Raw genomic sequence first — 12,771 nt, 5'->3', positions numbered from 1 at the left:
CGGCTCTAGAACTTACTTCTGAGCAACAAATAAAATCAACAAAGACCAAAAAGAAAACTAATTCTAGAAAGAAACCAGTAAACCGGGCCTCTTCCTGTTTTCTCGTTGCGCATGTACAGGCACATACAACTCATCTATACTCAACATCTACGGAGTACTCTGTGCTGTATGGTATACTTGGTTTGCCTGAATTGTTGTGGACTTATGCTGCAAGTTTTTTCTGAAAGCAAATCCTATCCTTGCAAATAAGAACTCTTTAGAACCAGCAGTTGTCATATTGTTGCCATGACTTTCTTCAATTTTTGAGGAGCACAATAGAATAACCGAAGGTGTCAATCGAAGGACGAAGCAGTGCCGGTTAGCCCCACAAGCTCCCTCAGTGTTTCTACTTTCTCCATTTCATTTTTTTGTTCTTCTCTCTCTTTCTCTTCTAGGTTCAATAGGAAGAAGCCTCATTTTCTTTGGCCGATGAATTTAAATGGAGGAATCGCCTGCAAATGGGAAAATACGTGGGTAGCTCACAGTTTTTAAGTCTCAACCGTTTAAGGTTAATACAACCAGAAAGGATGATATCGAAAGCACTTTGATCAGCAGGTAGCTTCTGCAGGCCAAGGGTGTCTAAAGAGTTGAAAGCCTTCGAGAAATCAGGAGAAGGCTTCAGCACGCATGATCGCAAGGACAAATGCTGTAACTGAGATGCTTGGCCTGGAGAAAGTAGATGGCAACTTGGCAAGGAAAATTATAGAGCTCGGAGGGAATGCATGGAAAGTCCAACTCAAGTGTTTCAGTCTGCGCTCGAACTGCAAAACGGATCCACCTATCCGTACGACAAGCAGACTCGTCCCTTGAGCAATAACAGAACTTGAAAGAGTACATTCTTGGACTTGTGCAGAGCTCCAAAACCTGATCAACTGCTCTTACAAATTTAAACTTATTATCCAATAACCTATCTCTAATTTCAGCCATGTCAAACAAGTCATACTTCATTCCAAATAAGTTAAACAGATCAATGTGGAGGTTGGATGTGAATAGAGAAAGATAACACCCTTTCCTTGACAGCATCTTTGGAAGTCCAAAAAGAGAGAATAGAAGACAGAATGTCATCTGGCAATGCACTATCTCATCACCTGATTCCTTCGTATTGTGTGCCTTCACACAATTTCCTTTGATTGAGTCCCAGCACTTGTTTCCATTAATCCTAGCGAAGCACCACTTCGTTGCAGAGTGGAGGGGAGGGAAACAAATTAGAAGCTGAAACTAAGTAGCATTCCTCGTTAATTCTGAGCCTAACACCTAGAAAGTCCTGGTCGCTTGAACCAGCGTTTAAAGTTCGGCAAGTCCTAAATTAGTCATAACACCTAATGATTTTCATGCAAACCTGAAGGAAACGAAAAACTTCAGAGTTCATTGCAACTGCTGGGAGTATTTGGGTATGAAAGAAAGTTTTCTAGTAACATGAATGCCGTTCACAATAAGTCAATAACAAGCCACAAGGTCATCCTCGCCAAATAACACATAAGTGACCATCAAGAACACATAAGTGACCATCAAGAACCACTCTGTGTTATCCCTTAATCTATCACGTTGTTACCAGAGTGAGTTATGCAGCTCTCCCGAAGAATTGGCCTTAGTGCCTTACAACATTTACTGCCCATGATACAACTCTTTGGTAAGGAATTTGGTAGCCGAACCCACCCAGCAAGAAACTGTATTCTTAGCAAATTTGCGGAGACCACTCCCTGTTTATATGGGAAAACTTACTGAAAACTACAGGACCCGAAAAGAAACATAACCTTACTAAATGCATTAGGGAAATTTCAGGCCTTGAACACGAAATCCAATCCAATAAAATCTAATCTATTATACTGATAAAGCCATTCGTCTGTTAATTCCCTTCTCATATTTTCTACAAAGACTGTACATCAATCTTGTTCACTAGACAAGAAAATATAAATCAGAAATAAGTTAAAATATTTAGAAAAAAAAAAGATAGCTAAAAGAAAATCTAAGAGGAAAAAAGAAAGTGAAACAAGAAAAAGAATAGACAGCAGTGATAATTACATGCTTCCAGTCCTACCAGGCGCAGAGTTCTTCGGCTTCAGCTTGGCCATGTCAACAAGGTCTCCAAACAGCTTGTCCTCTGGCTTTGACGGCTTATTAAGTGACACATATGAAGTTGTAGGGTAGGAAGAGTTCCTTGAAGCACTGTTATCTTGCATCGAAAGACCAGTCATCCTCTGCTCGAGGAACTGAGCTTCAGACCTTTGACCATACCCATAACCGTACCCACCCATTTGGCTGCCCTGCATAAGATGAGGCTGCATTGAAGTTGGCTGAGCAAACATCATCTGGCCTCCCTGTATTTGTTGAGGATGCATTCCAACCATCTGGTTACTCTGCACTGGCTGTTGATATTGCAAGGCAGCCAGCTGCCCACTTGTGATTGGCTGAATGTACATGCCCACCACTTGGTCATTATTTCCCAATTGTTGGGGATGTGTGCCACTCTGGACTGGTTGGGAGTGTGTAAGAACTACCTGTGTGACCTGCATTGGTTGAGGATTCATGCCCACCTGCTGATTATTGTCCTGAATCTCCCATGGTGGTGGCGGCAGGGCACCATTGCTGCTTGGAGAGCCTGTTCCTGTTGATTACCCCAAAATGTACAGTGATATTGCCTTAAGGTGGACGGTCTCGTGCAGTTACATATTGAAACAAATAGATGAGATTTAGAGCACCAGAGAGGCTTACCATACATAGATTGCTGGTGGTTCAAGCCCTGAGCTGCCTGTCCATTCCATGCAGGATTGACATGGTTTGCATGGCTAAATGGTGATTGCTCGTGGTCACCAGTCCCCATTCTAGGTGTATTTCCATTTGAATAAAGCACTAATTGTGTGGACTGCAGTGGATGTTGATGCTGAAACTCAGATGTTGGAGAATATGTTTGTCCACCTAAATTGACTGATTGAGAATTGAAAGAATTTGTGGAATTGTTATTCTGATAAAACATGTCTGACAGGACAAGAGCATTATTCTGAGACATGGGACTGGGTGGCTGTGGATCACCCACAGGAACAAGAGCTAGTGAATTCTCAGCTGTTGGGGAATTATAATCATCGCCACTAAGAAGGTCTATTTTAGGGTCAACCCTACTTGATGTGGTTGCCTGACCAGTTGTTGAAGGGGGAATAGGAACTAGTAAATCAATAGGTTGACTTGCTGCGCTCGAACTGGCCCTGCATATAAAATTGAAATTACATTTTATAAAAAGGAAATTGAGAATAAAGGTGGGTATCAAGAATCGCAACAGGTGGAACCACTATATACTAGATTGAAATGTTTCAGAGATGATTTAAAGTCAGATCCACATGAGAGGAAATCAGAGGTCGGGGAGGGGCATTACAACTTGGTCCCAACAAAGAGTTAGTCCACGTAGTAAATGAAATCCAAGAGAATAAAATAAGTACTTGGGAAAGCTGAACTAATCATCCAAAAACATGGGGAGAAAAACACCCTTACAAGGTTTATATGTAACACCGGCTCCCAAGAGCTTCATAAACTAGAACTTGGTATCCAGAGCCAATAGGCCAAACTCCGAAAGAAGCATACATCAAGGACTTTTTATCTTTTTTCATGTATCTATTTGTTTTGTTGTTGTTGATAAGTAAGCATGCACGAAGATAATCTAGAAATAAACTTACAATCACAACCTATGGCTCAACAGTTGATCAAATTATGCATGATACATATGGAGTAAAAGCAATATTGAGGGAGATACTTAGCATGGAAGATAATCTATACCTGCCATTTTGTTGAATACCGTTTTCTCTAGCTGTGCTAACAGTGTCGCCGAAATCAACTAGTGCCTGAGTTTTAGGTTTCTCCAGAGGGACCAAAGTCCCTGAAGAAATGGCTTCGTGCTTGGCCAGTACATGCTGCAAGTCATCATTCAATGCTAACCCTTGGCAAAGAAGAGATTCATCCCTGAAAAAGTAAAGAGAAAAATGTAAAGAATTTAGTCAGATGGGACAAAACGTATGGTATCTCTCAAATCGCACGACACAACTATCATGCCATATTTTAAAGGATGAAATGGGAAAAGGAATGCTGAAAACACTCACACTTTTTGTTTTCAAGAGTAAAATGTATTAATATTGAGAACAAGTAAATATCCAATTTAGATAGCCTGCCCCGAGCTAACTAATTTGGACCCCTACATACAATATATAAATAAAAAGAAAAAGAAAAAACCTTTTGGGTGATGATAGCAGAGGTCTTGGGTTCAAACCTCACCAGCATCAATGACTTACTGATCTCATTTAAAACAGGCTTACCAAAAAGAAAAAAGAAAAGAAATAATACAACAATCTAGCTATATACAACCACCCCCACTACCAGAGACAGCCTCTACCATCACCACCACTCTGCAGACACCCCAAAATGCAAGCACTCACAAAATGAAGTTCATCACTTTAAGAATTATCTTTACACTACAACAGTCGGTTGAATTGCTCTAAGTGTAAATTAAACATTAATACAAGTTTTTGTCATTTTACTAATCTTTTGTAGAACCCAGTCCGCATATTTGGTATTTGAACGAGTCACTCAAACACTAATATGTACCACTTTGCATCCCCTCCCCGTATTTCAGAAATATTTTCTATTCATCATAAACATTTGAAACCCAAAACTGCAGTTTCCTTTTCTATTCATTTCATCAATTTTGATAGTGGTTAAAGACTTCAAGTAGGGAATGAAGGCCTTACGTTGTTTTGTTAACAAGATGTACCACTCTCTGCTTGTACATGCGACACTGCTCAACCAGATCCACAATTACCTCCTGCTTTAGCCCCTGTGTATCCGCACTGAAATTACTCAGCTCAATAATACTTTTATTCGAAAGACAAGCTTCATTGGCAGCTTCATTAAATATTTCACAACAAAGTACTAAACAATTCTTTCTTTAAAAATAAAATCAGGAGTATTAAAAATATGTTAGCTCTGCACAAAATGTTCAAACCTATTGTCTAAATATAACTTGGAAGTGAATCGACAAATGTCCTCGACTCAACCCTAGTATAAAGATTTTCGACAAATAGTCATACGATTGTTTAGATAAGATTGTACCTTTTTTTAAAGCCAGGAACCTGTTCAACCCATTAACAACTTGCCAATTAACATCTTTACCGCCCAACAAAAAAGAAAAAGAAAAAGGGGGTTAACCCACCTCTTTGTTCCCAGGAGCTAAAGCATTTAGCATTTCTGCAAGAACATCCATAATACCACGAGCATTCTGAATTTCTGTCAGGCTGAAACGAACATATTGTTAAAATTACGGAATATGGGCACACTTAATTGGATAAAAGCCTAATACAAAGAAACAATAATTAAATGCATATAAAAGTGACGTGTGATCAGATGAAGTTTTAAGAAACCAGGTCTATATTCTTCATCACGTAGTTTAGACAATTTTTCTCATTTCCAATTGTACAAAAGCACGCAAATTAAATCTCCAAAACTCATATTGATAAAACAATGTAGATCTTAGCAACCACAATAGACACTGATGATTATTCAAATGGATTTCACAAGGGCAGCAAAAACCATGACTAAGATCATTTTTAGATTTAAGCTACTTTGTGAAAATAATTATGATATACAGTTTTTTGTAAGGATACTATCTCACCAAAATGCTAAAAAGATAACAAACGATCTCACACCATTGAATCTGATAATTTAGAGGTTTCCTTTGTTCATGTTATAGAAAATAGAGCCTCCTTTTTCTCATTCTTTATTTCATCGTTCTAGTCCGGTTTAGCCTCCCAAGAAAGCCAATGAAATCACTTGAAAGATTCAGATAACACAATCAATAAAATTCTATGACAGAAATGTCATTACTCTTCAACCCCCATCCCAGAACACCACCTCAAAAGAGGGAACTATGCACTTCCAAATAAACCTAACTAGATTCATGCTAAAATAAAGTGTCCGTTCGGAGTCTGAAGGGTAGCTAGGTTACAATAAGCTTTCAACATTTTGGCAAGGCATCTGAGAATTGGTCCAATCTATGCTAGATAAGGAGAGGGGAACATTAACTCTGATTTGATAAATCCAGTATAAGCTACAGTCATCCAAGTTTGTGACTTATCTATCCAAAGAATACAAAAACATATAAGATCTTGGCATTCTTGGGCATAGCAGTCTCGCAGAAATATAAATGAGCTGTATAGACCATAAAATTGTAACTTTCCACTTTTTGCGTTGAGACAATCCAAAAGTTGCTTAAGCTATACCTCAAAGATGGATAATCAGATTCATCCGAAGATGCAATTGGCACTTGTGGATGATCAGAGGTACGCAGATTTTGTGGATAGGATGTCAGTGGCTGTGTTTGTGGAGGAGTAAATACAGGTGCAGATCTCTCAGGCCTCTGAGGAAATACTGCTCCAGCACGCTGACAACAACAAGTATTCTCTTAGACAATGTTTAAAAGGAAAAAAACAGAATATTCACTGTCAAATAGCAGCTTCTTATTACTATCTGATGTGATTTATACAGCGGAACAATAGATCAATCACCTCAATAACTATGGTTTCAACCCAAATAAACACTCAAAAAAATAATAATAATAAATAAAAATTTTAATACACATTCTCTCCAAACCATAACCTAAAAACCCTCGAATACGGAGGCCACTATTCTATTTATAATAACCTTGCCTCCTTAACCCTAAAATATTCTAGTTCGCCTTTATTCATTGGGCCGACATCACTCATTAAAAAGAAAAAGAAAAAGGGAAATAAAGAAAAATGCCCACTAGATACGCCTATTACATCACTATCACAGTATCACTTGAATGAGGCAAGCTAGAAAAGGAATTTCAATCTCAACATTTACCTACTTTTCTTTTAATTAGGAGCATGGGCATTCAGCACAGAGAACTTATGTTCTCACACTCTGTTAAACTTCTTCGCTAAAAGGAAAAAAATATTTAAGCATTAGATCCCAAACCTACCAACAACTCTTGGTATGCAGCATAGTATTGTGGATATCTTGCCCTTGGTCCTCCAAACGCTTCTTGCCAAGTATCTATTAGAGTTAATATCTTCTCCTTAACATGGAAATCAGGCTGCAAGAACGTAGAAAGTGAGATATGACAGCAACTAATTTTCCAAGGAAAAAAGTATGATGAGAGGGGTACGTTGGCAAAAAGAAAAATCCAAACACGAGTCCAGAAGAAAAGAAAAACACAAACTATTCTAACCTTTTTCTTCAATATTTTCACCATCTCATGAAGAATATCTCTCTCAGCAACATGCATATGCACAATATCTCCGCAGTTTTTTATTACTGTCTCTAATAGCTGAAATTCGCAACCAGAAAACAGGTACAATTACATTAGCTATAGATGACAATGTACAAAAAATCAGACAATGTACAGAAAATCAGACAATGACATGAGGACTCATACGAGGAAAAAATGAAAAAAAAAAAATAATAATGAGCATAGTGTTTATTGTTATACACTAGTGTATCGAAAGTTTTATGTATCGCACGATACAGGGAGTGTATCGTGCGATACGATACGATACACAATACATTCCGTATCGAGCAATACGCTTCAAACACATGAAATATTAAAAAAAATTAACGAGTTTTTAAGATTTATTTAGTTTTTTCTTCTCCTTTTTAAGCCTTAGAAAGCCATCTAAGGTTTTAGGATATGATAAACAACAACTGTAATGCAAAAGCAACAACTAGCTTACTCATCTAACAGCTAGCCTATCTCTTTACGTCTAATACTAATTTGGGCCTAGTGGTTGAAAATGGTGACATTTTGTACCATACACTAGTAGTATTGTGTGTGATAAGACTATTTTTGTACAAAACTTACATACACATAAAACTATAACCATGAGTCTTCACTCTTCAATCCTTAATACCCTTTCCTGCAAAGTATAAATTTATTGCATATATATATACTCAAATAACTCATATATACATATTTTTATAATTAATTTTAAGAATGCCGTATCTTATGATACATGATACGATATGCAAAAAATGGAAAACAATATATGATACGATATGCAAAAAATGGAAAACAATATATGATACAATATACGATTTGACAAAAAAATGTGAGAAGCTGCCAGGCTTAAAGTAAAACTTTCCAATATCCATATAAAATTAGCTTCACTTTTTCTTCAGATAAGTTATGGGACTAAGGCAAACCCTGCCTGTATCATTCGATCATAGAAATTTTACTTACCATCCCTAAGAATATAGTCATTAGGAGCTTCAACATAATTAGCTTCTTTAAACTTAAGAGAATCAATTTTCTAAACCTTGACAAGATGTTTGCAAATATACAATTATTGCATCATTAAAAGAAAAATACCCAGAGAAATAAAAAAATAGATAGCAGACTTTGACATTTCAACATACATATAAAAGAGAGAAGTATCGGTGGTGCTTACTGTAAGGGCAAGAAGCTGAACCTTCGAGTTCCTACTTCCAATACGCTTTTTAAGTCCCTTGACAACGTCTTTTGCTTGCCTGACGAACAAAAACCACATTAATCAACATTTTTCCTTCTTGGAAAGAAAAAGAATTATAGATAAATGAAATACGAAAAAAGTACACCAGAAATCAGCCAATTAAAATATATAAATATTACAAAAGAATTACATAAAACACGAACCAGGTATGTCCAAAAACCGAACAGCTAATGTCTTTTGATATGACTAATTGACTACAAAAGTAACTGTAGATAAACAATATGGGAATTCAAAGATTCCACCAGAACTTCTGTTAAATTTGAAAACACAGAGATCAAAACTGGAGCCTCCTAATGGCTTAAAAAAAGAAAAGTAAAAAGAGATGCTAAAATGACAATTCAATAAAGTAGCCATTTAGAAAGCCTTTATTTGAGACCAGGGGCAAGAGTAATGACATGGAAATATACTCTTATTCAAATAAAAGTGTAGACAAAATATGCAGGACCAACCCCAGAGAAAATTCAATCAAAAGGAATTGCGTCCATATATACAAGACTAGGACGATTTTCAATCTTTTAACGCTTGCGGAAGCAATGCAAATCCATGTATGCAATCGGAAATGATACAGGCATTAGAACAGAAATGGTCAATAGAAACAGAGACAAGCATATTAAATTGGATAAAGCACAAGTATTCAAATTCTGATTTATTGTTTTTCTCCCTCCCTCTCACTTGCTATTTTGGTTGTTCTATGGTTAATTGTTTGTAAATACACATATCGTGTAAACTCTTAGGAGCATTTAGGCTGTATTTTTCTGGTAACATAGCTGACTGGGTAAAATGCTAGGCCAGAAAAATCTTCCACATGGGATGACAAGTTGGAAACAGAGCTTTTAAGACAAATCCGCCTTGGATAGAGAGAGGAACCCACTCAAATATCTCAATATGGTTAACTAATGAGTGCACGACTTGTTCAAAACACACAAGTAGATTATCAAATGCTACTCTTGATCTAAAAGGCTTTTAATTTAGAAAAAAAAAAAAAAAAAAAAAAAAACAAACTTATACTAACACTTCCCTAAGTCCTCCTAGTTAAATTATTCTCTAATAAATATCTAAACTAAATATTTATACAAAAAATTAGCGTTAGTAATCATAAAAAAAACGTACCCAGGATCGTTATTAAGAATATCACAGATCTCAAGGTTCATAGCCCAATCAGGACCGATCAACATATCACTTGTCGCTCTTTCCACCAACGCATTCACCATATCGCCCGTCGTTAAGAAAAAAGTTTTGATAAAGAATAAAAAATATGAATGATCAACTAAACTTGTCTATTATCTCTTTCGGTCATCATAGGTTTTTGTTCAAACAGACAAACTATAAAATCTCTTTCCTTCCTTTTTCTTCGTTACACCCGTAGGTAAACTACACGACCAACAAAATCATTCCACGTGGAATTCATTTCATGCAAATAATATGGTCCTTAGAGTATGCTATAATAAAAAGGATGTGTTGGAAGTCAAGACATCGTCTTTATACTTTTAGCGCCTACTTGTGGACCATCCCATCCCTCCTAAAAAATATAAATGCTTGTTATTATGTTCAAATTTGTCTGGTATGTACTGTAAACATCAGGATTTATTATTTATTTTTGTGCCGTCATGCGATAATTTTAATTACTTCAATCATCTCGCGGCAAGTAGTATATATCGAATTTTGAAGCTTAACCATAAATCATGCCTCCCAAAAATGGCTGATTTTCATTAGGAAGGCTTTTGACCCTTTTTTTTTTTTTTCATACATCCATAATTAAATATTATATAGTTTGTCGATAAATTTTAGAATCGCTTAGCCGACCTTAGACATTTTATTAATAAGGTTTTGTTTGCATCTTGGTATTGTATTAGGCTATAATAGAGTAGTTAACAAAATTTGCTATTGTACAAACATCAACACACATTTTAAATGTCTATTTTTATCCTATAAGATTAACAGGACATTACACCAAAGGTTTATAATTTAGCTCTAATCTAGTTTTAGTGAAGAAAGCGAAGTATTTTGGTAGGTAGTAATAGCTACTCTTCATGAGAAAAAAGATATATGCCTACGTATCCACCACTTTAGGATGAGACAGGAATCAAACCAATGTAGTTTCAGAGTCGGCTTTTATAGGTGTTGTGAGCAAGTAGTTGGTAGGACCAGTGTAGTCAAGGCACAAAGAGGCACGCGCCTAAGGCGCGAGACGCAGAAAGACGCATTTTAGTGTCTCGCCTTGACCAAGGCACGGGAGGTAACATAAGGCGTGTGTTTTTTGTGCCTTTTTACGCCTTTTGTTGAGGCGTGAGGCGCACAAGGCGTGCGCCTTATCAACTTTTATAGTTTTTTCATTTTTATTTTACAATTTTTTATATATGTGACACATTTACACTCGATTCAATTTTTGTTGAGGCGCGAGGCGCACAAGGACACATGTGGTGATATAGACATGTGTGCTACTAGGATGAGCGACACGTCCTCACAAGATGCACGTGCGGTGATTCCAGGTATTATGTTGTTTGAGCTGGTATAGAAAAAATGTAGTTAAGGAAGTGATGATGGCAATGATTTGAGTGTTGCAGTGGGTAAATGCCTTATGCTACTAATAACAATGATGATGGTTGCAGTGGGTAAATGCCTTATGCTACTAATAACAAGGATCAAAATGTCGAATTCGGTGAATATATCGGTGTACCCAAAAACCGATATATATTGGATATATCAAAAATATCGGATATATCCAGCTTTTTTGTGACCAGTCAAAATTTTGTTTTGTATGTCGATATATCGGAAATATCGTCGATTATATCAAAAATATCGTCTATTATATCATAAATATCCACAATATATCGATCAAAGTCAATAATATTTGGTCAAAGTAAACAATATCGGTCAAAGTCAACAATTTATATCGTATATATCGGTCGATATATCTCGTTATATCGGAAATTCTAATATATATCGGAAAAAAGGATTCAATATTCGGTGGATATATATCGGCGATATTTTGTTCCTTAGATGTCACGAGATGAAGTCGAGTGATAAGTCATTGATGCTGAACTGATCTTGATGAGTGAGTGAATGCTCGTATGTTTGGAGTCGAGTTGAGTTGGCGGAGTCGTTTTATGCGGATTGTGTGCGTGTCACGTGCTTGAGAGACATGATGTCCTTTACACACATCTAGAGGGTTTGTTTTACCCGATTAAAGTTCGATAAATGTAATATAAAACTCACATCTATACATGCTGCCATTTGTAGAAGCACGATCCCCATATGCATGCGCATACTCTAGAGAACCGTCCTATAAACTTTATGTAATACTAGCATTATGCACGTGCGAGCAGGTTTTAACAGTACAGATGATGTGAAATAACAAACTTTGCATTGATACTTTAAAACTTGGGTTGTACTACCAATTTAGCTATACCATGAGTGTTATAATTATGTTTACTTGGAATTTAAAAAAACTTAAAACCGACTGTAAAATCACTTGAAAAATACTCTTCAAAAACTTCTTGAATACTATTACAATAGTTTTTTAATCTCTATGTCAGGCCGTTATCCCTTACTACAAATGCCTTCATGAGCTTTTGGTTGTCACATATTACCACTGTGTTGGTTGTCTGCAATTTTTTTGCTAATTGTCCTCCCTTAAACTCTGCTTACATAGCATTATGGCACTTGAACCTGCTATAAACTACACTTATAAGTCGTCCATCATGTCTTTTACATAAGGTTGCTGACTTGCCGCTACTCCGTTAAGCCCCATCAAAATATATTAATGGAGACCAATTACTATATAGTGATTGCTCATTAATGCCAAATTCAATAGAATACTCACTTGAGACAAAATGCAGTAGTAGATGATGGAGGATGATCCGTAATAGGCTTGTAAGCTTTGGTGACTTATTCTCAAATTTGATTTGATTTATGCATTTCCAAATTCTAGACAGTAAACATAAGCTATAATTTTTTGCATTGAGTCTTTCTAATTCTCTATCACAAAATGTGCAACTCACATTTCTCTTGAATTTCATTCAGAGCAAAAGATCTCCAATTGACAAACCCCCCATGTAGAACTTTCGTAAGAACAACTAAGTGCCTGCATCTATGTTGAGCTCCCATATTTTTCCTAATGGTTATTCTCTATAGGTCCTCTAAGCTAAAAGCACAGAGAAACTCACTACTTTTTTTTTTTCAGCTTGTTCGACGCTGCTAGAGCATA

The 12,771-nt window shown here is 36.5% G+C and overlaps 1 protein-coding gene across 2 annotated transcripts; it reads right to left on the bottom strand.

Moving 5' to 3' along the window:
* Positions 1-1,841: 1,841 nt before the first annotated feature.
* On the bottom strand, positions 1,842-10,010 carry LOC147511326 (ENTH/VHS/GAT family protein). 2 transcript variants are annotated; one of them, XM_086603039.1, is made up of 10 exons: positions 9,675-10,010; positions 8,484-8,562; positions 7,268-7,366; positions 7,019-7,132; positions 6,297-6,457; positions 5,231-5,312; positions 4,770-4,855; positions 3,805-3,987; positions 2,752-3,239; positions 1,842-2,644 (listed from the first exon to the last, which is right to left on the bottom strand). In XM_086603039.1, exons 1-10 carry the CDS (start codon positions 9,773-9,775, stop codon positions 2,058-2,060), a joined length of 1,980 nt encoding a protein of 659 aa, XP_086459165.1. In that variant the 5' UTR covers positions 9,776-10,010; the 3' UTR covers positions 1,842-2,057. The 2 variants fall into 2 exon arrangements, with proteins under 2 accessions (XP_086459165.1, XP_086459166.1); XM_086603040.1 differs by lacking the exon at positions 8,484-8,562 and having other exon boundaries at positions 9,675-9,816.
* Positions 10,011-12,771: the final 2,761 nt, after the last annotated feature.

The sequence above is a fragment of the Coptis chinensis genome, chromosome 3 (genome assembly GCF_015680905.1).
Source record: "Coptis chinensis isolate HL-2020 chromosome 3, ASM1568090v1, whole genome shotgun sequence".
NCBI classification, from domain to species: Eukaryota; Viridiplantae; Streptophyta; class Magnoliopsida; order Ranunculales; family Ranunculaceae; genus Coptis; species Coptis chinensis.
This window is presented reverse-complemented; position numbering and strand designations above follow the sequence as displayed.